At 42.6% G+C, this 24,964-nt stretch overlaps 2 protein-coding genes across 3 annotated transcripts; both read left to right on the forward strand.

Moving 5' to 3' along the window:
* On the forward strand, positions 1-3,036 carry mrps33 (mitochondrial ribosomal protein S33). Its single transcript, XM_034673731.1, has 3 exons — positions 1-134; positions 1,466-1,708; positions 2,462-3,036. Exons 2-3 carry the CDS (start codon positions 1,494-1,496, stop codon positions 2,565-2,567), a joined length of 321 nt encoding a protein of 106 aa, XP_034529622.1. The 5' UTR covers positions 1-134; positions 1,466-1,493; the 3' UTR covers positions 2,568-3,036.
* Positions 3,037-3,875: 839 nt separating this feature from the next.
* Positions 3,876-23,563, forward strand: braf (B-Raf proto-oncogene, serine/threonine kinase). 2 transcript variants are annotated; one of them, XM_034673729.1, is made up of 20 exons: positions 3,876-4,176; positions 9,826-9,927; positions 10,036-10,323; positions 10,549-10,652; positions 11,516-11,618; positions 11,722-11,870; positions 12,214-12,333; positions 12,453-12,612; positions 13,707-13,746; positions 14,913-15,032; positions 16,589-16,725; positions 16,821-16,938; positions 18,043-18,127; positions 18,212-18,388; positions 18,614-18,660; positions 18,965-19,083; positions 19,174-19,305; positions 19,445-19,579; positions 19,764-19,917; positions 20,017-23,563. In XM_034673729.1, exons 1-20 carry the CDS (start codon positions 4,021-4,023, stop codon positions 20,037-20,039), a joined length of 2,469 nt encoding a protein of 822 aa, XP_034529620.1. In that variant the 5' UTR covers positions 3,876-4,020; the 3' UTR covers positions 20,040-23,563. The 2 variants fall into 2 exon arrangements, with proteins under 2 accessions (XP_034529620.1, XP_034529621.1); XM_034673730.1 differs by lacking the exon at positions 14,913-15,032 and having other exon boundaries at positions 4,000-4,176.
* The last annotated feature ends 1,401 nt before the right edge of the window (positions 23,564-24,964 follow it).

Below are 24,964 nucleotides of genomic sequence, written 5' to 3' on the forward strand. Positions count from 1 at the left end.
CAAGTGTGTCATGCGCAGTTGAGTTCTTGAAGGCAGTATGGCGTGTGAAGGTGAACGTTAGCTCGAACGTGTTTACAGTTTGATCTTTAAATCTTATTTACCTGGAGGAAGGTGTGATATATATTCAGACTCAGGTGAGAAGAAACTCTTTGTTTGTTGGTGTTGAGAAGCTAACTGAGCTAACTGGAGAGCTGGTTCATTGTGTTCCCACATGGAGGCTGTTTAAAGATACTACAGAGTTATTCTTGGACTAAAATAATTAACATCATCTTTATTATAAAGACATTAATCACAGAAGTGACTGTTATTTAAGTGAGAGGTCTAGGAAAGGTTATAAAATGAATATGGATAAAGATCACAAATTAAACGTCAGATAACGAGTTTAAATTTATTTAAATACAAATTAAAGCTTAAATGTATCACAAAAGTGTCTCAAATTACAGATAACGAGATTTAAATCCATCGACCAAACTGTTACAATTAATCTGATACCGTTACCACTGAATCTTTCTTTTTTTATTACATTAAAAAATAATAATATAATTTCTACTTTCTTTTCACGTATTCATTTATTTATTTATTTAAAACAAGTTAAAAAGAAAATATTGGAATATTTTAAAAGTTTCACATCTACCCTCTTGACATGGTTTTAACACATATAATCATCTCTGTTGTGTACTTTATTCCTGTAAAGTAACGAAAAACAAACCTTCAGTTAATGTTTGGAAACGTTAATTGTTTTACTTTGTTTATGATCTGAACAGTTTTGAAGTTAATTATGGATTTAAATATCAGAGTATTCAATTTGATGTAGAGATGTTTTAGTTGTTTTGTCTCTAAATGAAGGAAAATTATGAAATCTGTTGATCAGCGTTTATAAAGGTGAAACACATTGTCTAAATAAATGTGTAACTGTTTAGTTTACAGTCATTAAGAAAGAAAGACATCAGGGAATGATTTCAATGATCAGATTTAAAACAGACGTGTACTTTTTGTTGAAACATGAACTGATCTTCAGACGTCAGAATATCTGAGGATTAATTTAGTGTTTGACTGAAAGGACATTTAGATTTACATTTAAACAAAACACAAAAACTACAAATAATCCCACATGTGAAGTCTGAACTAAAGAGTCTCTAACAACTTCAAAAACATCAGAAATTATTTGTTTATAGGAATTAATTGTAGATTAATCATGGAACCCCTTCAGCTCATGTCAGCAGATTCATCTCCTGAGCAGGTTACATGAACAGTAAAAGCATTGTTTTGCTCTCTGTTCTTTAATGAACACATTCAATATGAAATCAGTAAAGTGTATTAATGTGGATAATTTTAAAGTTCAACAGGGTCAGATTTCACATCTTCACGCAATGAAAGCCTGAAACAGTCTTAAAGACTGCACTCCTCCTTCTCTCCTCTCCTCGTTCTAATGTTCCCTCCTCTCCTCTGTGTTTGTGTCCTTCAGTTTCCCCTCTATCCTCCGTGCAGCCGCCATGGCTGGTCTGTCGAACTACGCCGTGCGGATGGCAAGGCTGAGCGCTCAGATTTTCGGGGAGGTGGTTCGTCCCACAGACTCTAAGTCTATGAAGGTGGTGCAGCTGTTCAGGGAGCCCCCCATGGCCCAGAGGAAGGAGGTCTACGACTGGTACCCTCAGCACAAGATCTACTACGCCATGACACAGAAACTGCGCTTCATGGGACTGTTCAGGTACACAGGAACACACAAACACACATAAACACACCAACAAGTTCACACAGGGTTTGACTCGTCCCAAGAGTACCTGCAGATAAATGATGGATATATAAATACAAATAAATACTGTTGATGTTTAAACTCTGAAGTTAAAATCTCTTCAAACATTAACAAATCTACATGTTTCAGAAAGAACTGTAAACTGATCTCTGTGCAGACGTTTGAGAGAGATATTAGTTTCTGTTGTTATTTTCATTGCTGTGAGTCAGCTCTCGATTAAACTGAACCCCTCCTGCAAACTCCTTCAAATTAAAAGCTAAGAAAAACAGGGATTTAAATAAGCTGGAGGGAGCAGGACTGGGCCGTGGTGCAGACTGAGCTGCAGGAGTCGGGGGATAACTCAGAGTTTATTATTATTTCATAAAACCTTGAGAGACTTGACCCGGACTCACTGCTGCAGCCCTCATAGACTTGAGACTGAGCTCGGACTTGCAGAAAGTGACTTGTGCCCATCTCTGATACACACATATTCACACATAAGAACAAACATACACACAAAGGCTGCAGAAAGTGTGAAACCAAATCTGTGTGTAGAAATATTCAAACAGATAATTTCTGAGTACACCATCAAAACAGACAAAACTCTGATAAAGAAAACAAAGCTTTAATTGTTCAAGTTTAGTGAATAATGTGATGAGACTTCCAGCTCAGTGTTCCATCTCTTCACATCAACACCGTTTGAGTTTAATGAGATGTCTTTACTTCCAGAGATGAACACGAGGACTTTAAGGAGGAGATGCGTCGTCTGAGGAAGCTGAGAGGAAAAGGGAAACCCAAGAAAGGAGAGGGGAAGAGAGCCAGCAAAAAGAAATGATCATCCTGCCCTCTGTCTCCTCTCAGGACTTTAGTTTCTTATTTTTTACACGGAGAGAGGTTTCTTTGGACTATGGACACTGAGCGGGAGGGAGGCTGAACCTGATGGCATCAGCAGCATCATCATCATCATCTTCATCCTCACAATCAGTCTGGACTGAACCGAGCAGCTGATTAATCTGGTCTCTCTCTCGTCCTCGGCTGTGTTTGTAATAAAGTTTATTCCTCTTGTTGTTGAGCCGTGTTTAATCTCTGTGTTTAAGTCAAACAGGTGAAACAGACTCAAACAGTCCAGTTCTGATGTCTCTTATTTGTTGTGTGTATCTGACTCTATAAAGTGTGATCCTGTCTGTTAAAGATCCATGATGTGTTTTGTTGGAGCAGCAGCTGAGTGACGAGGTATCAGCCTGAGGAGAAAGAGATGTTCAGAGACACGTTCATGTTATTAAAGTGAAATCTGTTAAATGTTATAAAGCTCTTTGTGTGTCTGATCAGAGACGTGACATAAAATACAAACACAGTTCTGTTAACATGTTATGGCTTTTATAACATTCAGATGATAACAATAAATGTTTTACTTGATTATTAATTGTAAGGATCAGAATTGAAGGTCAACTGTTGAGAATGAAATTTGGATTAATGACCCAGAAACAAACCTGAGTAACAAAACTGATCCTCTAAGTCAGCATAGTTCAAGCTCACTTTATTTACACAGCGCAGGTTAAACACTGAATACAATTAAATCAACAAAGACGTAAAATAAGAATTAATATCAATAGAAACATCACTGCAGGACTGTGAGTGAGGACTTGGAGAGTATCTTCAGACTGCAACAGGAAGTGAAAAAAGATAAAGAAAATATTATATTATTAGTGTTAATAATATAATATTGAATGTAATTAAAATTACGTTTACTTATTGTAAATATTTTAACATGTTATCTTTTGTCTAAGAACACTTACATTGAAAAATAACCTTCATTAAACTGGTTACAATTTAAGATAAGAATTAATGTATCGTATGTATTGTAATATTTATGATCAATTAATATTACTTTATGTGCAACTTGCACCAACATATATTAAGAAGTGACTGTTTTTGTATTTATTCAAGGAATAAATATTATAATTCAAGAGAAAATAAAAAATGCATTAAAAGAACGTATTGATACATTTTAATACAGTATAAATATCTTCTAATGAACCTTAATATTTTAATCTTCGTGTTTATAACACCACAGTCTGACGGCCTGTGCTGTGCTGTGGTACCCTGTAAACAGTCTCTGTCGCCCCCTGCCGGTCTCCGCCTCTCTCTTTGTGCTCTGGGCTCTCTGTCGCCCCCTGCCGGTCTCCACCTCTCTCTGCGTGCTCTGGGCTCTCTGTCGCCCCCTGCCGGCCTCCGCCTCTCTATGCGTGCTCCTCTATTATTTTCCACTCAGTTTCTCGCAGTTTAAAATGGCGGCGTTGAGCAGCGCCGAGTCTCCACCGCCCGTCTTTAACGGAGACACCGCGGAGCGGGAGCCGGGCAGGGAGCGGGGCCTGGAGGAGCTGGGCGCCGGGCTGGATGACTCCTGCACGGCGGGGATCCCCGGGGGTCCGCAGGATGAGGAGGTAAGCGCTCTGGCGGCGGGGAGCGGGGCTAAGCTGAGCAACGGACCCGGGCTAGGAGCGGAGGTAATTGGATGTAAACGTTCAGGAAACACCGGCTGTAGCTCGGATCGGGGGTGAGGCAGCGCGGGGGGAGCACGGTGCACCGGGAGAGAACAGTTCATCTGAGCTGGGGGGCCGGAGAGCTGGAGCGGGCAGCGGGGGAGCGTTTATCCGGGGGAGCGATGCTCGATTCGGGCCTGCTTTATTCCTCCGCTCCTGCTCCCGATGACCAGCAGAGACACTCACTGCAGCTGCAACACACACACACACACACACACACACACACACACACACACACACACACACACACACACACACACACACACACACACACACACACACACACACACTAAACTCTCTCTCTCTCACACACACACACACACACACACACACACACACACACACACACACACACACACACACACACACACACAGAGCAGTGTTGACGCATACACACCTTGTGGTTGTATGTGTGTGTGTCGGATTGTAACGTGCTCTCCTCTGAGGGAGGTGAGGATGAGGATGGAGGAGGAAGCTGACTCAAGTCGTGCCTGTGTGATGTGACCACACAGGTTAGTTTCAGATACACACACACACATGCACACACACAAACACACACACGAGCAGCCTAATTGTGTGTGCGCGCGTGCATGTGTGTTTGTGCGTGTGCACGCTGCAGGTTAGAGGCCTCAGTCTTGGTTCTGGTCTCAGACTCATGATGGTAACGTCTCTGTAATATGGACTCTGAAGGATCCGTCTCTCTCAGACCTCATAATTCAGTATGAGGTCTGGATCTTCACCTCAGCTCCACTCCTGTGAGGTGTTGGTGGTCTGGATCTTCTCCTCAGCTCCTCTCCTGTGAGTTGTAGGTGGTCTGGATCTTCTCCTCAGCTCCTCTCCTGTGAGTTGTAGGTGGTCTGGATCTTCTCCTCAGCTCCACTCCTGTGAGGTGTTGATGGTCTGGAATATCTCCTCAGCTCCTCTCCTGTGAGGTGTTGGTGGTCTGGATCTTCTGAGAGGTTTCGGGTTCTAGTAAAGGATCAGTAACCGGTCTGTGTGATGAATAAAGAGAATAACCTGACAGGTGATCCAGTTTTTATGACATATTTACACTCTTAAAACTTTAAGATCAATATTTCCTCTCGTGTAGCAAATTAGTTTGATTCTTGTATAATCGTCCTGAGCTTTGGATTACTTTATTTTTTTGTCTTTAACAGTTAAAAGTAAAGGCTAGATCAGGATGAAGATGAAGATGAAGACGAACATCTTCACTTTCCTGTTGGAGAGATTAGACTTTATTCTACAGAAAAAATACTCCTGATGAATCAGTTTTTAAAGAAGCCTGATTTTTAATCTCATAATTGGCTGCTGATTGATTGATTGATTTATTGCTGATTGAGCAGCAGGTCAGCACTAACAGCCTGTAACACCTTTAATACATTTCTACATATTTAAGTTTCCCTCTTCAAAAACACACAACAGATATTAGCAAATATGTTATTTTCAACCAATGCATGAATTCAATATGTTAGTTATTATTATTATTGGTATTGTTATTATTATAAGGTTACAAAATAATATTCAGTTATATATTTAGTATTTTCAGAGGGATCCAGTGTAGTAAAATGATTGCATGAAATCAAACTCAGGCCTTTTCTAACCAGCAGCTGTTAGTCTGTTAGTGTATTTCATGAAACTATTGAAGAGAAATTTTGAAACATATATTTTTATTCTCTAACAAACAAAGAGAGATCATATCAACATGTCAGTAAGTTTTAAAGTAAGTTATAAGTATTTCCCTGATTGTCCTTTTCTTAAAACATCCCATTAAATTGAGGCTATCAATCAATTCATTTTTCTTGATCAATCACTGAAATTCAACAGTAAATCTCATTTTATTGCACATTTATAATTAAATTATTTTGCCTTTTAAACAGTTTTAGAATCAGTATTAATGTAAAGTTATTCTCAGCAGAGTCTGGGCTCTGTAGGTAACCTCTCTGATTCAGTCTCATCCTGAGCTCTGTGCTGATTCTCTCCTAAATATTGCTCTGTCAGTTTGTGACGTTTCCCGCCAACTTTAGTCTGATCAGCTGCACATGTAACTGTTAGCGCAGACTCAAAGAACTATATGATTTTTTTTATTTTTATTTTTTAAATATTGTTTTGGGGGGCATTTTTGCCTTTATTGATAGGACAGCTGTAGAGAGAGAGACAGGCAATGTGGGGAGTAGAGAGTGGGGGAGGACATGCAGCAAATGGTCGCAGCCGGGAGTCAAACCGGCGACCTCTGCGATGAGGACTGTAGCCTCTGTATGTTGTTTTAATTCAGGTTGGCACAAAGAGCAGATTACTCTGAGCTGTCTGGAGTTTAAAGTGAAATTTGTGGTTCAGAAAAGCACGGAGGTATTGTTATTTTACATCACAGCAGGAAGCAGGAAGACACTGCAGCAGCTTCACTATGGTGTGCTGGAAGGGTCAAAATAGGACATACTAAAATAGCAAAACAACAATCGTTTATTTTGAGCCTTAATCACATTTGGATTAACATGTTTTTACTGACAGCTGTTGAACCTCAGTTTGAGTTTTCTGAACCTGATCAGAGTCTGGAATTGAGAGAAGAGCATCATATTCAGGAGCTCTCGGAGAACCAACTTCTCAACACATAAAAGTTTAACAAGGATCTGAATTCAAACATTATTTTAATACTTTCACTTCCTGAATGAAAGCACAGATCTTTACATTATAATCTAACAGCTGAGAGTCTTTGAGGCGAACAGAGATCAGTCAGTTAAAACATGGAGGTCATGTTTCTGTGCTCACTATCTCTGAGGTAATAATGAAGGAAGTAAAGCAAGAGTGTCTCTCCGTGTCTTAATCTGTCTGAATGTTGACCAATCACAGCTGCTGTCAGTTTCATCCTGGTACTTACTCCATCCTTTAAGTTCCTGTATCACCGCACAGCATAGATCACAGAGCAGGAACCTTTAGACCAGGGTCATGCTTTTCAAAATAAGATGCTCTGACTTGGAAAGTTTCTGAAAGAGTTCCTGTGAGTGAACGGAGTTAATCTCTGATGAATCTGGATCTCATAATAAATATGTTCCTGAATTCTCTTCTGGGTTTATTTAATGGTCTGTGATTATTATAAAGAGTTATAATCTCAATCTACCCTAAACATGAACTCACCACAGACTGAAATCTGACAGTTTTCTCCCTGAGCTCTTAAAAGCATTTATAACATGATGTTTATAATAATGAAGATAAAACTGAGTCTCTGTGAAGTCTCTGTGAGGTGAGGAGTGATCCTGATGTACTCAGAGGAACAGACAAGCTGCTGGTGTTAAACATAAAGGTTTCAGATGATGATGAGGGCTGCACATAGATTTCAGTTTAATTGTTCTATAAACCTGCATCTAAACTCTGGATGTAAAGATGTTCCAGTTTGTTCTCTCTGCACCACGTTTGATCTGTTGGACAGAGATCTCTGAGTCTGATGTTCATGCTGCTTTGATGCTACGCTAGCTAAAGTTACAGTGGCAAGAACAAACTTCCTTTGACAGGCAGAAACCTCCTGCAGGACCAGACTCATGTTAGACACACATCTGCTGAGATTGTGTTAGAGAGAAGGATAGAGGGAGATGAAGAGAGAGAGAGATGATAGTGGTGAGACGGATAGTAGTAGTTGTAGCAGCTGGAGTCTGGCACGTCCACAGCAGCAGAGATCCAGAGGAACCTACGGGACAAGGGAGCTCAGGGACTCCAGAAAGGTCTATGGTTAGTGACTTTAATGAGACAGGGAGAGTTAAAGTGAGAGGCCAGCGGCTGTTGCAATGGTAAAGTAGCTAAAACCAAACCTTCTTATTGAACTATGAAACTATGAAACATTGATTCAAGTATTTTTATTATAAAACGTTTAAGGTTAAATGAGACTTCATTTGATCCAGCTTGAAGTTGTCTCTTTGGTCTCTTTATTATGTTGTGGGTCTCTTTAGTCTCTCTGGTCACTTTGGTCTCTGTAGTCTCTTTGGTCTCTTTGGTCTCTTTTGTCAGTTGTCACTTTCTTGTCTCATCCTGTCCGGATTCTTTTTCCCATAACAACCATACAGTATCCCTTACGTAACATTGTGTATATGAGGAGGACCTCTGCTATTCCTGCTGTGCATCATGGGAAAACAAAACCAAGGATGTAACCTGAGGTGATGTTAGCTAACAGGCTAGTTGTAGTTTTTAACAATCACCTCACACTTTGATTTAAAGGTGCAGTTGGTAGGAATGGGGAAAAAACAATTCTTTTTTTCTGCAGGGTTTGGAAAAAAAGTCATAATACTCATCGGTACTCATCACTAATTGAAGTAATTTGAGATTATGGCCAAATCCCTGTGTTTTCCAATGACTTTGTATTAAGCAATGTTATCATTCCCCTCGGTCCCGTTATCACGGACTAATCAGAGCTACTCTCCGACCCTCTGTCCTGATTGGTCGATTGGCGGCCCCTACTATGTCTTCCTGATTGGCTTGGAAGCCAGCACTACTTCCTCATAGAACGCGTACAAGAAGTAGGGGAAATCTGGTGGGGAGGGGTAGTGTTGACATTCGAAATCTCTCTCCAAACTGATGTTTATATCACGACTATCAACAGCAGCTTTAACAGAAGCGGTCGACTGACGCTGGTTTTTCATTGGCCAATAGCTGATTTATAAAGCTGATATGTTGTTGTTTTTGTTTTGCATTTTATAAAATATAAGAATGAAAAAAAATGAGAATCATGCTGATCAGGTTGAACAGTTTATTAAATATGTTCTTTTCTCAGTGAAACATTGTCCTGAAGGACGTCTGGATGTCCGTCATCATGACGCTTTGGAGGCTAACTGTTTCCCATAATACCTCAGGTCCTGGTCCTGGTCCTGAGCTGTGGGTCTTAACAGAAACACTGAGATCACAGACACCAGAGGTCTGAGTGAGTCTCCTCCTGAGGATCGGTCTCAGAGAGGGTCAGGAGCTCGGAGTAGAGCTGTTGATGCTTCATATTGAAAATAGTCAGCTGAGGTGGTTCAGGAGTTTGATTAGGACGCTTTCTTTAGAGGGGTTTCTAGAGGGTCTACCCCGGGCTCGTCTACCTGGAAGGAGGCCTCAGGTAGACCCAAAGCCTGGTGGAGAATTATATATCCCACCTGGCTTAGGAACGTCTCGGGATCCTCCAGGATGAGCTGGAAAGTGTCACTGAGGAGAGGGATGTCCGCTTAGACTGCTGCCTCCGCGACCGGATCCCAATGGATGGATGGATGGATGGTTAGGGTTAACCTTTGTCTTTGTTTACTGTCAAACTTTATCATTGTGAAGCGAGGATGAAGTTTGAGTTGATGATGTCTATAAAGACAGACTTTTAGTTGCCTGTGTGCTGAAATCTGTATCTGGAGATTTATTGAAGCTAAATGGTCGTCAGAGGAACATAGAGAGGATCCATAATTGACTCTTTAAAGTCAGAGATGGTTCAGTTCTCCTGAAGTTCTCCGTCTGATACAACTGGGGACGGTTCAGCCTGTTGTCTTCTTCCTCTATGGTTTATTCATCAGGTGTTTCATCTCGTCGTGTTTTCTTCCTGCACAGATCTGGAACATCAAACAGATGATCAAGCTGACGCAGGAACACTTAGAGGCTCTCCTGGACAAGTTTGGAGGAGAACACAACCCTCCCTCCATATATCTGGAGGTAAGAATAACAGAGTTTGATAATTATACATGTGTTAACTCTTCCTGTGCTGACTCCCTCATCTCCTCGTCTCCTCTTCCCCTCTCCTTGCCTCCTCCTCTCCTCCAGGCATACGAGGAGTACACCAGTAAACTGGACGCTCTGCAGCAGAGGGAGCAGCAGCTGCTGGAGGCCATGGGGAACGGGACGGACTTCCTCTGCTCTCCGTCTCCCGTCCCCGCTCTGCTGGAGGTCAAGATGGGGGGCTGCGGGGTAGGAGGGGGGGCACAGGCCTTCCCCTCGGCTCCCAACACTTTAGCCGTCCTGCAGACCCCAATGGACGCCAGCAGGGCCAACCCTCGCTCGCCCCAGAAACCCATCGTCAGGGTCTTCCTGCCCAACAAACAGAGGACAGTGGTACGTTGGTATATTATGACTGATTGGGTTTTTTATTGCCAGAGATCACTAGAAACAGGATGCTTTAAACTGTAAAGCTCTCCTTCAGTATGGTTATGGTCCTCTTCACTTTAGCACCTTAAACTCCTGTCAGCTCTTTCTGCTCAATCCTGAAGTCAGTCACTTAGAGCTGTGGTGTAACCTTCAGGCCCATCACATCACTAACTTTTGCTGTGATGCGTTCAGGTACCGGCCCGCTGTGGGATGACTGTGAGAGACTCGTTGAAGAAAGCTTTGATGATGCGAGGACTCATCCCGGAGTGCTGTGCGGTCTACAGGATACAGGACGGGTGAGTCCAACATGCTGAGCTCTGAGCTTTAGACGTCCTTTATTTAACCCTCATGTTTTTAAAGACAGAGAAATCTGATGTTACATTTATGACATTACTCAAAAATAAATGATAGTAATTCAGTTAAATGTAATTAAAATTAAATTAGTTTAATTTTATTTTTAAATAATTAAGATAAATTGTACTTTAATTTATTGTGGATTATTTCATTATTTATTTAGTCATTAATTAGATCTTATCTTATGATTTTACCAGACTATCTCTCAACATTTTAATATTTGATTCTGTTTTACTTTACTGTGTTTACTTTTCGTGTAGCTTCTCGTTTTTTTTTACTGGTTTAATCTTTTAGTGTTTTATTTTCTTATTCATTTATTTTATTTTGGTGAGTTTAATTTTCTGTCTTGAGTTTAAACAACTTAATTTACCTTGTGTTTCCTCAATAAGATATCATGACTGCGTTTCCTCAGTTAATCAGCAACTTCTTTTTCATTTTATTTTAACTGATTTAATTTAATTTAACTTGACATTATATTATATTTTATTTTAATTGATGTGATTTAATTTTATTCAATTTTTTTGTATGTTAAATTTTTTAATTTCAATTTTGTTTTTTGTTTTTATTTTTATTTAATTTTATATTATTATTATTATTTTTTATTTTTTATTTTTTTTTAATCTCTATATATCATGCTCTTATCCTTGCATATTGATTGTGTGGTGGGTTTGGGGAGGGGCTGGTCGGCTGTGAGATGCTCTGGTTTTGAGCATCTTCGTTTCTGATTGGCCCTCTCTTGTGGCGTTCAAAGCAGCAGCTCTGTGAGGAGCAGACAGTCCTCATCAGCGTCCACGTTTTGTTTCAGAGAGAAGAAGCCGATTGGCTGGGACACAGACATCTCCTGGCTGACGGGAGAGGAGCTGCATGTGGAGGTGTTGGAGAATGTGCCGCTCACCACACACAACTTTGTGAGTAATCAGTCTCTCTTCATGACGGAGTGAACACTTTGTATTGATCGTGTCTCTCAGCTAGACTCGGTCCTGATGCTGCGTGTGTGTTTTTGATTGACAGGTGAGGAAGACCTTCTTCACGCTGGCCTTCTGTGACTTCTGCAGAAAGCTGCTGTTCCAGGGTTTCCGCTGTCAGACCTGCGGGTACAAGTTCCACCAGCGCTGCAGCACTGAGGTTCCCCTCATGTGTGTCAACTACGACCAGCTGGAGTGAGTCTCTGACCTGTGGATGCTTTTACTGTGGACTGAAACATCACCTGAGTGTTTGACTTTATACATAAAGATGATATTTCACTTCACTCACTAGATTACAACGGGCTCATTACACCGTTTACTTTTAAGATAAATGGTTCAGCTCAGGAAACCTGTCCTGGTTGCATAGAGGACTTAAGGTTACACAACCTGCTGGTTATTTTCTGTGCTGTAACTTTGTCTGTCTGTCCGTCAGGAGACACATGGTGGATCTTTAACCCACCAGAATCAGCTGTGTTCGATTATTTAAATATACTTATGATGAATGTAACCCGAGGAATAATCGATGTGTGTTCTGCAGTTTGTTGCTCGTGTCCAAGTTCTTTGAGCACCATCCGTTCACCCAGGAGGAGGTCTCCTCTGAGGGAACCACACCTGTGTCCGAGGCCTGTCCATCACTCCCCCCGTCTGACTCCACCGGGTCAGTCCCCCACTTTCACATCCTCACACCCTCTCTTTCATAGTGATGCAAATTCTGCTTCACAACGAGCAACTGTGTTTCCTAAAAAGCTTCAACTCAGTGGTATGTTTTACTTTCAGGTCGATATGCCACACCACTGTGTCCCCGTCCAAGTCCATACCCATCCCACCCAGCTTCAGGCCCACCGAGGAGGACCACCGCAACCAGTTTGGCCAGCGAGACCGCTCGTCCTCCGCCCCGAATGTCCATATCAACACCATCGAGCCCGTCAACATTGATGTGAGTCTGCGCCCTCTGAGGGTGGATCCCAATGCTCTTAAGTTTCATCCTCGCATCCTTCACTCAAGTCTTAGTCCCTTCTACTAGAGAGAAAGAAGACATGCAAGGAAAGGAAGAGAGGGAACGAGGAGATTTGTTTTAAGAGATGTGAGACGTCTTTTCCCCCGCTGGTCACCTCTGGATCAGCTGTTAGTCAGCTGTTTTCAGTAGTTATTAGCATTAATATTCAGTGTGTAGCTGATCATGAACTCTAAATCTCATTATTATAAGATGTCTCAGAAAACATAAAATCAATAACAGAGGAACACTCCTGACTTTTATATGTGACAGTTGGGTTCATTATTTTAGGATTAAAACTCACATCAAACACTTTTGTATCCTGGCTGATTGTTGACCGACTGTTTACAAACCAACGTATGTTTTAGTCTGTTTCAGTACATCTTTGATTTCCCTCCTCTCCTCAATCCTCTGTCCTCTGAACAGCGTTATGACCATAGACTGTATAAAATATGGACGTAGTATCCGTGACATCACCCATCTGTTTCTGAAGAGCTGTTTTGAAGCCAATCCGCAGTGGCAGCCATATTGCTTCTGTCGAGCCAGTGTGACGTGAAGGGGCGGAGTTTGAGCCTCCTAGCCAACAGCTGCAGTGTTCCCACAGGCAGCTGTGCCTCTCATTGGAAGACTAGTAATCTCAATATCTTCGAAATTGCCGCGTTAGAAAAAAATTCACCCCCCTCACAGTGAGAGCACATCGAGAAATGAGCTATCCAGACTACACTCGTCTTTTGTACCAGGCTGTAAACATGTTTATTTCTGCTGCAAAGATCGTCTTTTTCCCATTCATGTGTATATGACTTCCGGTACTTCCGGAGCCAGCCTCAAGCGGATCCTCGATGAACTGCAGTTTTTAACACTTCCGCATTAGACTCATATTTTTAGACCGGAGGTTGCCGTTTGGTTATGACCTTAGCGTGGCGGATCGAGCTTTGGGATCCATCTTTTGATACCTCTACTGTCTGTTACATTCGGTCCTGAGTTCCTGACTTTTGTTTAATGAAACACATTTTGACCCCGGTCTTTTTCTCTTCCAGGACCTGATTCGGGATCAGGGCATACCAAGATCCGATGGAGGTAAGGATCAGCGTCAGAGACTTGTGGATCATTCTGTGGCTTTTTCCCACCATCCCGCGTCTGCGTGTTCTGGTCTTATGTGTGTGTGTGAAGTTCAGTCAGCTGTGTTTGCACCCGAGCAGTCACTAAGAGCAGGTTCACTCAGATCTGTGGGTCCAGGTTTCAGCAGACCTCCTAAACTTTCTCTAACTGTACGATTATCTACTCTGCCAGGACGAGCTCCTCCAGTTTACACGCAGCTTAAACACTTAACTAAAGTTTAGATGAACTTTAATAAATCTTTAAGCTTGAAGGTGATTTAGTTTTCTGCTCTGAGGAACATGAAGCTCAGGTTCCACCAGGTGCTTCATCTCAACCTGACTGTTTTAACAGTTTTAGTTTCTCCTGTTTCTTTCTGCTTTGATGCACATCAATGAATAATCACGACATGCACAAGCTGTAAATAAGGTGCACTCAGGTATTCATTCAGTCATTGATTTTTGCATAATATTCTAAATAAGGGATGCAATATTTCCAAAACAAATATCATTAGGTAGAGTTATTATGTGTCCTTAAAGTTTAGTTTACTAAAGGAAGGGACTCAAAGACCTCTCTGTACGATGCTCTGCAAACCCTGTTTTAAATATATAAAATAATAGTTATTAAGTAAATAATGTCTGCATACATCTGTTGATGAGCTTGATTCCCTAAAAAAGGAGTTTAAAACATCCATAGATGGATGTTATGAAGCTCACTCATCTTTATCTGACCTCACTGATCGAGGAGGGTTTTTTAATGTTTCTTAAAAAAAGGTAAAAAATTAGAGATCTTAGAGCTTGATTTGATCTATTTGGTGCATCACAGTCTTTAAGTTTATCTACAGAGTAAAGAAATAAAACACAGAGTGTTACCTTTCTTCTGTTTTGAGCCTCAGACCAACCCAGTTAGCTGTTGTACATGCTGCCAGTTCAATGCTAAGCTAAGCTAACCATGCCCTTACTCTCCTCTTCATGCTCTGCAGCAGACATTAGAGTAATGTTGACAGTAACGTGTGTATCCTCTAGCTGTAGCAGTTAGGCTGTAGTTAGGTGTAGTGTTCCTCCATCCTGTAGCTCAGTCAGTAGTTGGAGGTGCGAGGGGCAGGGTGAGTAGCAGTGATGGTCTGTCTGTTTCTCTTTGCCCTGCAGCCCCCCCGAACCACCCCGCCCGCTGCTTGAGGAAGCACCGAACACGGACCTCAAGCCCCCTCCTATACTCCTACCCCAATGACATAGTGTTTGATTTTGAGCCCGAGCCTGTTTTCCGAGGTAGTTAGGCCTCTGTGTGTTTCTGTGTCCTCCATACTCCCTGAACCCCCCCACCCACCTCCACCCCACCCCACATCCTCCCCGTCCCTGTGTCACTGTGCGTGCCTTCCCCCCTGTCCCTCTTTATGTCCTCACCTGCTCTGACACACCTGACACCTCACAGAGCCCTCAGCACTGATCACACACAGCTCTGTCTCTGGATGGCGGTTCTGATTGATTAGAACCAGAGCAGCCGAACAGATGAACGTTGGATTAGTTAGCTTAAGCAGGCTAACGAATAAACTAACAAAAATGTTTCTAAAGCAGACCATTCATTAGTCTGTTTCAGCTAACGCCTCTCATGGTGTAAAATAAAAGTAGTAAGCTTATCATGCATTGATAATTGACATTTGCAATAGTTAGCAAGCTAACAGATAGATAGTTGATAATAGTTTAGGCTAATAGAAGCACCGATCAAATAGTTTGCGTAAGTAGGCTAACGGACGAATAGCTAAGGATTAGCTCACAAATGCAGGCTACTAGTTAGTCATCTTCAACAGGCAAACGGAAAGCAGTGAAAATAGTTAGCACACATTAGTTAGCTAAAGCCGGTTAATGGATGTATGATTAAAATAGTTAACTAAAATTAGCTATAGCAGGCTAATAGATGAACAGCTGAAATAGTTTGCTAGTAGTAAGCTAGAGCAGATTTATTTATCATGTTACTCAAGTAGAAACATATATATTATATATATCGCATAAAACAGGTACAGTTGAAATAGTTAGCTAATGCAGGCTAATGAATGTTCATTAAAAATATTTAGCTTTTAGTGCGGTACAGCAGGCTAATGTTGTAATGGTTGCTATATTTAGCTAAAGCAGGCTAATCAACCTTTCTGTATTCATATAGCGCCAATTACCAACTAATGTTCTCTCAAGATGCTTTACAATGCTAATGGTACTCTTTAAAAAAATATAAGCTAAAGTTGGTTAGCTAAAGCAGGCTATTAAATGCATGTTAGAAGTAGTTAGCTGTTAGTTAAATAAAGCAGGCTAATGGATTTACAGTTGAAATATTTTGCTCGCTACTAGCTAATACAGTTGAAATAGGTAGCTAAAGAATGCTAGTAATTGTAGGTTAGAAATATTTAGCTAGTAGCAAGCTAAAGCATGCTAATGGACATACAGTTGAAATGGTTAGCTATGCTAATAATTGTATGTTAGAAATATTTAGCTAGTAGCGAGCTAACGAATGCTAATAGATAAACGGCATAAACACAGGTGTAGGCAACGTATGGACGTGTGAGGTGACAGCAGTGTGAGAGACCTTCAGGTGTTAATAATGATATTAGGTGATCTACCTTTTAAACTGAGCAGCCATCCAACACACCCCTCACCTCTCCTCTGCATGTGATCTCACACACACACACACACACACACACACACACACACACACACACACACACACACACACCTTTATACCTGTCCACACATCTTTCCTTACTTTCATCTCCTCCTTTAATCCATGTACTCTTCCCACTCACCTTTCTTCTTCTTCTATTGTTCCCCATCTCCAGGTTCAACCACAGGGCTGTCGGCCACGCCCCCTGCTTCCTTACCCGGCTCCCTGACCAACGTGAAGGTCCCCGTGAAGTCGCCATGCCAACAGAGGGAGCGAAAGTCGTCGTCCTCGTCTGAGGACCGCAATAAGATGGTGAGGGATGGTCACACACGTTACAGATGCTCCTTCAGAGATGTGTGTGTGTGTGTGTGTGTGTGTGAGCTGACTTTACCTTGTGTGTGTGACAGAAAACTCTGGGACGGAGGGACTCCAGTGACGACTGGGAGATCCCAGAGGGTCAGATCACTCTGGGTCAGAGGATAGGATCTGGATCCTTTGGGACCGTCTTCAAGGGGAAGTGGCACGGTAAGACTGAAGCTGAGTCCAGATAAAGGTCTCTTTAAAGGAGCCTCAGGGCTGCACAGGTCCTTTAACATCCCCAACACACACACTGCTGCTTGATCTGAATTCCAACACACACACACACACACACACACACACACACACACACACACACACACACACACACACACACACACACACACACCCTGGTCCCCAAAATGCTCCTCACCACATGTTGATCCATCCGCCGATGAAAATAGTCCCAAACAGATGCACTGTTTTATATGTCTCTTTGGTAACAAGTCTCCATCCATCCTTCGTTTGAGGACGTCACTGAGCTTCTTTAAAATATAAAAAAAAAAAAATACAATGATAATTTAAAGATTCTCAGCTTTAGTAGTGAAGAAATTAGCTCTCTGAAATATCACCGCTTTAACCTTTAATCACTCAGGGATTAATACCAGTCGCTGTAATGTGAACTCTATAACTTAATTTTAGGGGAATTTTATGTCTTTTGAAATATGTTTTATTTCTTTATCTTGACTTGTGTGATTTTACTGCCTGTTTTATTTGCTGCCATGTGAAGCACACAGTAACTTGGTTTTTGAAAAGTGCTCTACCAAAAAAATTATCATTAATTATTATTAGATTTTCCATTCTTGAGTCAGATCCGGTCATTTCAGATATTCAGAGATTGAAAAATGTGTGCTTGTTGTCTTTTGAACAGAACTAAAAATGGTCCGTTCAAACCGCTCAGATTCAGGTATCATGGTCAGTTATTTATCATCATGCTGCACAGATATCAAGATGTAGTGTTTAATTGATACGTATGAAAACCAAAGATCCAACCGACAGACTGGTGCATGTAAGACAAGATGGAAGGAGAAGGATTGAGACCATCCACACCACAGCTCCTGATTTAACAGATTCACCTGACAGAAGCATGGTTTGATTTATCCTGTAGGACGTTCGTGTACAGACTATAAAAGTGAGGAACAAGGGGTTCACATTTTAACTTTAACTCAGAAGATTTAGCAGTCGTGAAAAGTTTTTCAATGCACTGTTTGAAGCTCTGGAGATGTTACTAGCAGTGTTTGTAAACCTAATGTCTCCTCTGCATCCTCTCAGGTGACGTCGCAGTGAAGATGTTGAATGTCACCGCGCCTACACCTCAGCAGCTCCAGGCCTTCAAGAATGAAGTGGGAGTCCTCAGGTAGCCTTTGACCCCTGGTCTTCAAACAGAGATGTGTTCTCACCTGTCTGTGGTTTGATTCACCTGTGTTCGTCTCTGCTGCAGGAAAACGCGTCACGTGAACATCCTGCTATTCATGGGCTACACCACCAAGCCTCAGCTGGCCATCGTGACGCAATGGTGCGAGGGCTCGAGTCTGTACCACCACCTGCACATCATTGAGACCAAGTTCGAGATGATCAAACTGATCGACATCGCCCGGCAGACCGCGCAGGGCATGGAGTGAGTTTACCACCAGAGTCTGAACCGTCAGAGTCTGAGCCGTCGGAGCCTGAACCGTCGGAGCCTGAACCGTCAGAGCCTGAACCGTCAGAGCCTGAACCGTCAGAGCCTGAACCGTCAGAGCCTGAACCGTCAGAGCCTGAACCGTCAGAGCCTGATCCGTCAGAGCCTGAACCGTCAGAGCTTCACCTGAGTGCACTTTAACATCTGAGCTTTCTTTTTCAGCTACCTGCACGCCAAATCCATCATCCACAGAGACCTGAAGAGCAACAGTATCCTCTTCATACACCTCTCTATGTGACATCTTAGAGACAAACTTTAAACATGAAGTTTAGATTCATCTACAATGAAAATCAATGAAGCTACAAACTTCATTCTGTATGCAACAGAGAGCAAAGACTTCTTTCGCATCCTGCATGAGCTTCAGTTCAGGTTGTACGGACCTTAGAGAACATTATGCAGAGTTTAATAAGGTGAGTTTATTGTAAAGATGATTGTTGCTTCAGACGATGAGCAGGGTGGCAGACAGAGTCTCTCTGTAGAAGAAGATGTGCTTCCTTGACCTCGTCCTCTTAGATATTTTCCTCCACGAGGATCTGACGGTGAAGATCGGGGACTTCGGTCTGGCCACAGTGAAGTCTCGCTGGAGCGGCTCTCACCAGTTCGAGCAGCTGTCCGGCTCCATTCTGTGGATGGTCAGTGACCCGTCTGATTTAAATAAACTAACATGTGTTTAATGTTAGTGTGATGATGTGACTGTCTGTGCCCTGCTCTCCGTCTGTCAGGCTCCAGAGGTGATCCGGCTGCAGGATAAGAACCCGTACAGCTTTCAGTCTGACGTTTACGCCTTCGGCATTGTTCTGTACGAGCTGATGTCCGGAGCTCTGCCGTACTCCAACATCAACAACAGAGACCAGGTACGAGGACCAGCAGGTCACTCAGGGTCTGATCTTATCTCAGAATACCCTGCTCCAGAGAGGACCAGTCTAACCTCGCTCTGCTCCAGAGTAATAGCTCTGACTGACTCGTGCTTCATGTCCTCTCCTTCTCACACAGATCATCTTCATGGTGGGTCGGGGTTACCTGTCTCCTGACCTCAGCAAAGTGCGCAGCAACTGTCCCAAAGCCATGAAGAGGCTGATGGCCGACTGTCTGAAGAAGAAGAGGGAGGAGAGACCTCTGTTTCCACAGGTGAGACTTGAACACGCGTCTCTGTGCAGAGAGTCAGAGGACGTTTGAGCTGTGAGACTGCTCTAAAGAGGCAGGCCTTTATTAGAGGCAGGCCTTTATTAGAGGCAGGTCTTAATTAGAGGCAGGCCTTTATCAGAGGCAGGTCTCTGATGTCTCTGATTGTGTTGCCCTTCTCCTCGGTCAGATCTTGGCGTCCATTGAGCTGCTCGCTCGCTCTTTACCCAAAATCCACCGCAGCGCCTCGGAGCCGTCGTTAAACCGAGCCGGCTTTCAGACCGAGGACTTCAGCCTGTACGCCTGCGCTTCACCCAAAACCCCCATCCAGGCGGGGGGCTATGGTGAGGACACACACTCACACTCACACAAACACACAAACACACAAACACACACACTCAACAGAGTTCTTACTCTCTCTCTCTCTCTGTGTTTCTCTTCAGGGGAGTTTTCAGCGTTTAAATAAGAGCTGCAGAGTCCTTCAGTCCGTCCCTCTCCACCTCTCTACAGTCTCGTGTCCATGTGGTGGATTCATCCATTTCTGAACAAACTGAACAAACAAAGAATGTGCTTTTTTTCTTCCTCTGTCCACCTGAAGGGGGCAGCGTCCCCAAGTCCTCCAACAAACGGGCGAACGGCCGCAGAGACAGACCAACCCCAATCAGGACTAACGCCAAAACTAGACCTTTAAACGAGACAAAGGAAAACTAAAAGATCCAAAAACAGAACAGTTTCAGGAGGAGACACCCGCCCGCTGAGGGAGGAGAGGAGGAGAGAGGAAGAGAGGAGGTCACGTCCTCTGCAGGGGCCGGGCTGCAGGAGGCACTTTGACCAGGTGTTAGCCGGATCCTGATCGGGATGGTTGACCCTGAAGAAGACGAAGAGATGATGTAATGTTCGTTTCTGGTGTTACAGGATTAAGCTAGCAGCTGCTGCTCACACTGAGCTTCTTTTGTTCCGTTGCAGCTCAAGCCTTTTTGCTTTTTGTCTTCTCGGGCTGAGAGAACCCTGCAGACCTCATCGTCCCTCTCGTGTTCCTCCCACTAACTTGATTCTGAGACGGAGCAGCAGCTGAGCGCCGGAGCGTCTTTAACCCCTCGTGTGAAAGCTTCAGACGTGTTTTTGGAGCGGTGGAGAGCCGATCCTCTGCGGGAGGATGACATGCTGATTTATGGAGTGAGATGCTCTCCAGCATTTACACCAAGCCGAGGAGAGGAGTGTGTACAGGACCTGCAGATTCTCTTCATCTCAGCGTGGTCACATGGAGTGCATGTTGTCATGTTTCTTTTCCTTACTCTGGCTCACGTGGCTTTAATATTTGCACTCAGCTTCAAACAGGGACCTGACGGTGTCTGCAGACGTCCTGCTGAACGGACTCCACCTTTACTTTGTCCACGCACACCTGTACTCTTCATTCCAGCGTGTGTTCAGGGTCCTAGGTGTTTATTCCAGGTTGATTTTGTTCTGCTCGATGTTTGCCTTTTTTCTGTACAGGCAGGCCTGCAGATATTTACTTATTTATGTGAGATTTTGTTCCTTTTATGGATTCTTGATTTGAAGCTATCAGTCTTTCTTTGGGACGCTTGTTTCAGTCTTTTTGACTCGTGTACTTGCACTTTGTGGAGACGGATTGAAGCAAACAAGCAACTTGCCTTTTGTTTGAGTTTTTTACGGACGTTCGGAGCTGATGAATGAATGAACGACTCTCGGCTCCTGACGATGAGTGAACTGTGAATATTGACCTGAAGGCTTCAGGAGCGTCTGATGGAGAGAGTCCAGCTGAAGCATCCATCCACACTCTGACAGCCTGATTATTCTCGTCTTCGTCATCATCATCATGTTCGTCTCTCCATCATCATCAACCCTCAGCCTGTTTGTTAAGCTCTTTAGCACAGGTCAAAGGTCAGAGGTTAAAGAGCCTCCTGGTGTTACCTGAGGAAGAAAGTGACCCATGAGTTAATCTGTGGCCACAGATTATTAATCCAGTCCATGGGCATGAATACATGAACCGTGGGCTCAGACTTTAAACTGGAACTGGTTTTTACACTGTGGGAAACTGTATTGCCAAGTGGGCAGTGTTTCACACTTAGAGGGCGGGGGTTCACTCTCAGAGGGTGGGGTTTCACACTCAGAGGGCTGGGGTTTCATAACACAAGGGCAGGGTTTCACACTCGGAGGGCGGGGTTTCATAACACAAGGGTGGGGTTTCACACTCAGAGGGCGAGGTTTCACAACACAAGGGGGGGGTTTCAAACTCAGAGGGTGGGGTTTCATAACACAAGGATGGCGTTTCACACTCGGAGGGCGGGTTTCGTGGATATCTTTGACCGTGAGAACAGTTTGTTAAACTGAAAGTGTTTTTTTTAAACGGAGGGAATTATTTCCTTCACTTTGGGAATAACCTCATGAATTGTTGGCACTTTCACGATCTGTGTGAACGGTTTCTTTCGTTAGAGAACCAGGACTGCACCGTGTCTCTGGGTCTCGTCCTGGTTCAGGGATTGATTTGACAAATTTGCAGCTTTTTCTCTTATTTATTTATTATGCTTTTCACTCCATCACAAACCTTCAGTTTGAGGCTCATTAGGAATCAGGTGTTGGGATTAAAAACTGCTCACAGATTAATAAACTGAGAGTTCAGGTTAAACGTGGTGACACCAGGAGGCGCCAGTCAGGTTGAGACTGTCCACCTTCATAGATGTCACATATCAGTGGGGCACATGACCTTGTTCCTGTAAAGGAGGATCATAAATCATCCAGGTGAAGCTGACATGTTTTTAAAATGTTTGAGGATTCAGGAAGCTGAGCAGAGACAACGAGACCATGAGGAGATCAGAAGGCATTTCATCCTCCTCAATGCTTAATCTGACTCGAAGCTCAAACGTGAGATTAGCAGATTAAAAACTGATCAATACTTGATGCTGAATTGATTTATTGATTTTAAATTATCTTTCAGTCTTTGAAACTTTAACCTGGAGGATTCATCCTCACTCAGAAGTTCCACCCTCTTTACATGCTCAGATGTTTCATGCATATCACACAAAACATTCATCTGTGGTTCAGGTCAGTCCATTTGAGGGAAACTACCTGAACCTGAATAAAGTTTAAACATCATTTTAACACTAACGTACTTTAATCTGTTGAATTCAGCTGACGAGGACGTGTCTGATTTTGCTCTGCAGTCCTGCTCAGCTCACACAAATAGGCGTTTAGTGACTCAGGTGTGAACTCGAGGGTGTTTACTCACATGATCCAGAGCTTGTGATTGGTCCTCAACACTTCAAATGTTCAGCTCGAGCTCTTTCACTTTCATTTATTTAAAAACTGTCGTAAACATCATCGGGACGTTTCTTTATTTGTTTGTTTACTTCCGTTTGGTCTCAGACGGTTTGGAGGTGAAGAACGATAAATATCAGGATGAGAAGCGAGGGAGCAGACGTTGAGTGACGGTTGTTTTGTTAGCGATAATTTCTAAGCACTAAAAGCTTCACACGACCTTCATCCTCCTCGACAGGCTCCATCTTCATCTTCATCAGGTTGTTAACACTGGAGTCCTCAGAGCGCTGTATTTATCTCACTGATCTTTATGTTCTCACATACGTCCTCCTCTTCATCACTCACTCTGACTTTTATCTTCTTTCTTCTCTAACATTCCCTCCTCCTCTTCCTCCTCCTCTTCCTCCCTGCCTGCACCTTAAGCCCTCCTCCTCTTCCTCTCTCCCGACCATGAAGAACTTTCCAGGTGTAGTTTTTGTTCCAGGTGTAAATATGTGTACAGATGAATCCTGTCAGTTTGCTCGGAGGCATGGAGACTTCAAACGTAACAAAGAGCGAGACGATGAAGAGGCGGAGAGGAAGACGAGGGTTTTGATAGCAGAGACGAAGCGCGGAGTGTAAAATATTTAAGGCTGTATCATACGGAGAAAGAGCTTAATGTATTTGTTGTGAATATGAAAAACTGATATATTAAAGAAGTGCATGAAAACTGTAGCTCGCCTCTGCTGTTTTTAATTATGAGGGGAAACATCTGACCACCAGGGGGCAGCAGCGCACTGTGAAAACCAACACCTGCAGACAAACTGCACACACACACATGCACACAAACACACATGCACACACACTAGCTGCAGACTTATTTTATCATCTTGTCTCGACTCCTTTTGGACAAACCTACCTTCTCACACATTGTCATCAATCTTACCTTCAAATTAATAAAATCAATACATTAGAATCAAAGAATAGTCTGAATACAGTCCGTGACGTTAAAGAGGAAGAAAACTGCAGAGTTGTATGTGCTCAAACTAAGAACACGGATATTTGACACACAGAGGCGTGTGCTAAATATCTGTCTTTGTTTAGAGCGAGTGATGCACCATCAGGATGATAACAGGTGTGTGCAGAGCGGGCCCTAACCGACTTGGTGCCCTAGGCAAGATTTAACTGGTACCCCTTATATTATAACCAACTCCACCAATCACATCACATATACACTTAAAGACAACTGACCTCCATCTTTATGGAGATCTATTTTTACAGGTTTCCTTTGTTTTAAAATAAAGATAACCACTAAAAGAACGTTAAGAAAATGATAACACTGATATTTAGCAGGAAAATACAATACAATTTCAAAATGCATAATGTAATAGTAGTAGAATTTATTCAATCATTATACAACAAAATCATTTTCACAGTGCAGACACTTTAAACAAAGCAACTGTCATGTATTAAGGGATGACTGAAAAGGCAGAAGCAAAATGCTTATTTAAGCCTAGCCTTCAGTTTCTATCTAATAAAGCTAACAGCTTGCAAAGTGTAAAGAAAACAACAACAACAAAAACAGTTACATCATGAACACTTAAAGACTGCAAAAACTGCTTTACATACCATTATTTTTAAAACCAAAAGTGAATCACAAGCATTTAAATGTTTACTGGCATCATTCTGCAATTGAATCCAAAATGAAATTAGATAAAACAATATTGTTTTTCCTATTATCTTCAAATTTTCTTCTTCACTCATTTAGCAGTGCCCCTATCATTTGCCTATACTGCCTATGCCACGGGCCAGCCCTGTGTGTGTGTTTGTGTGTGTGCTTTTAAAGAGCAAATCATGTTTTTATTACTTATTACATCTCAGTTATATTTGAATAATAACTCTGTCAGACTCCTCTTAAAAATGTTTAAAAATGCTTTGAATGAAGTAAAAACAGAACAAAAAGATAAAACTACAGAGGGAGAAAAGACACTAAATAAACGCACCTCTTCTCTCAGTCTGCAGGGGGCAGCAACGAGCTGACTTCCTTTTTACACACACATCAGCGACAGACAAATGCATCACACACACTCCATAAAGACACACAGACAAAAAGTACACACATCCACTCAAATACAA

The sequence above is a fragment of the Notolabrus celidotus genome, chromosome 21 (assembly GCF_009762535.1).
Source record: "Notolabrus celidotus isolate fNotCel1 chromosome 21, fNotCel1.pri, whole genome shotgun sequence".
NCBI classification, from domain to species: Eukaryota; Metazoa; Chordata; class Actinopteri; order Labriformes; family Labridae; genus Notolabrus; species Notolabrus celidotus.

Excerpts from the sequence above, each read along its gene's own strand:
- mrps33 (XM_034673731.1), top strand. The coding sequence starts at position 1,494 with ATGGCTGGTCTGTCGAACTACGCCGTGCGGATGGCAAGGCTGAGCGCT. Across the intron at positions 1,709-2,461 it reads CGCTTCATGGGACTGTTCAG|AGATGAACACGAGGACTTTA; the intron begins GTACACAGGAAC and ends CTTTACTTCCAG.
- braf (XM_034673729.1), top strand. The coding sequence starts at position 4,021 with ATGGCGGCGTTGAGCAGCGCCGAGTCTCCACCGCCCGTCTTTAACGGA. Across the intron at positions 4,177-9,825 it reads GGGGTCCGCAGGATGAGGAG|ATCTGGAACATCAAACAGAT; the intron begins GTAAGCGCTCTG and ends CTTCCTGCACAG. Across the intron at positions 19,918-20,016 it reads CATCCAGGCGGGGGGCTATG|GGGAGTTTTCAGCGTTTAAA; the intron begins GTGAGGACACAC and ends GTTTCTCTTCAG.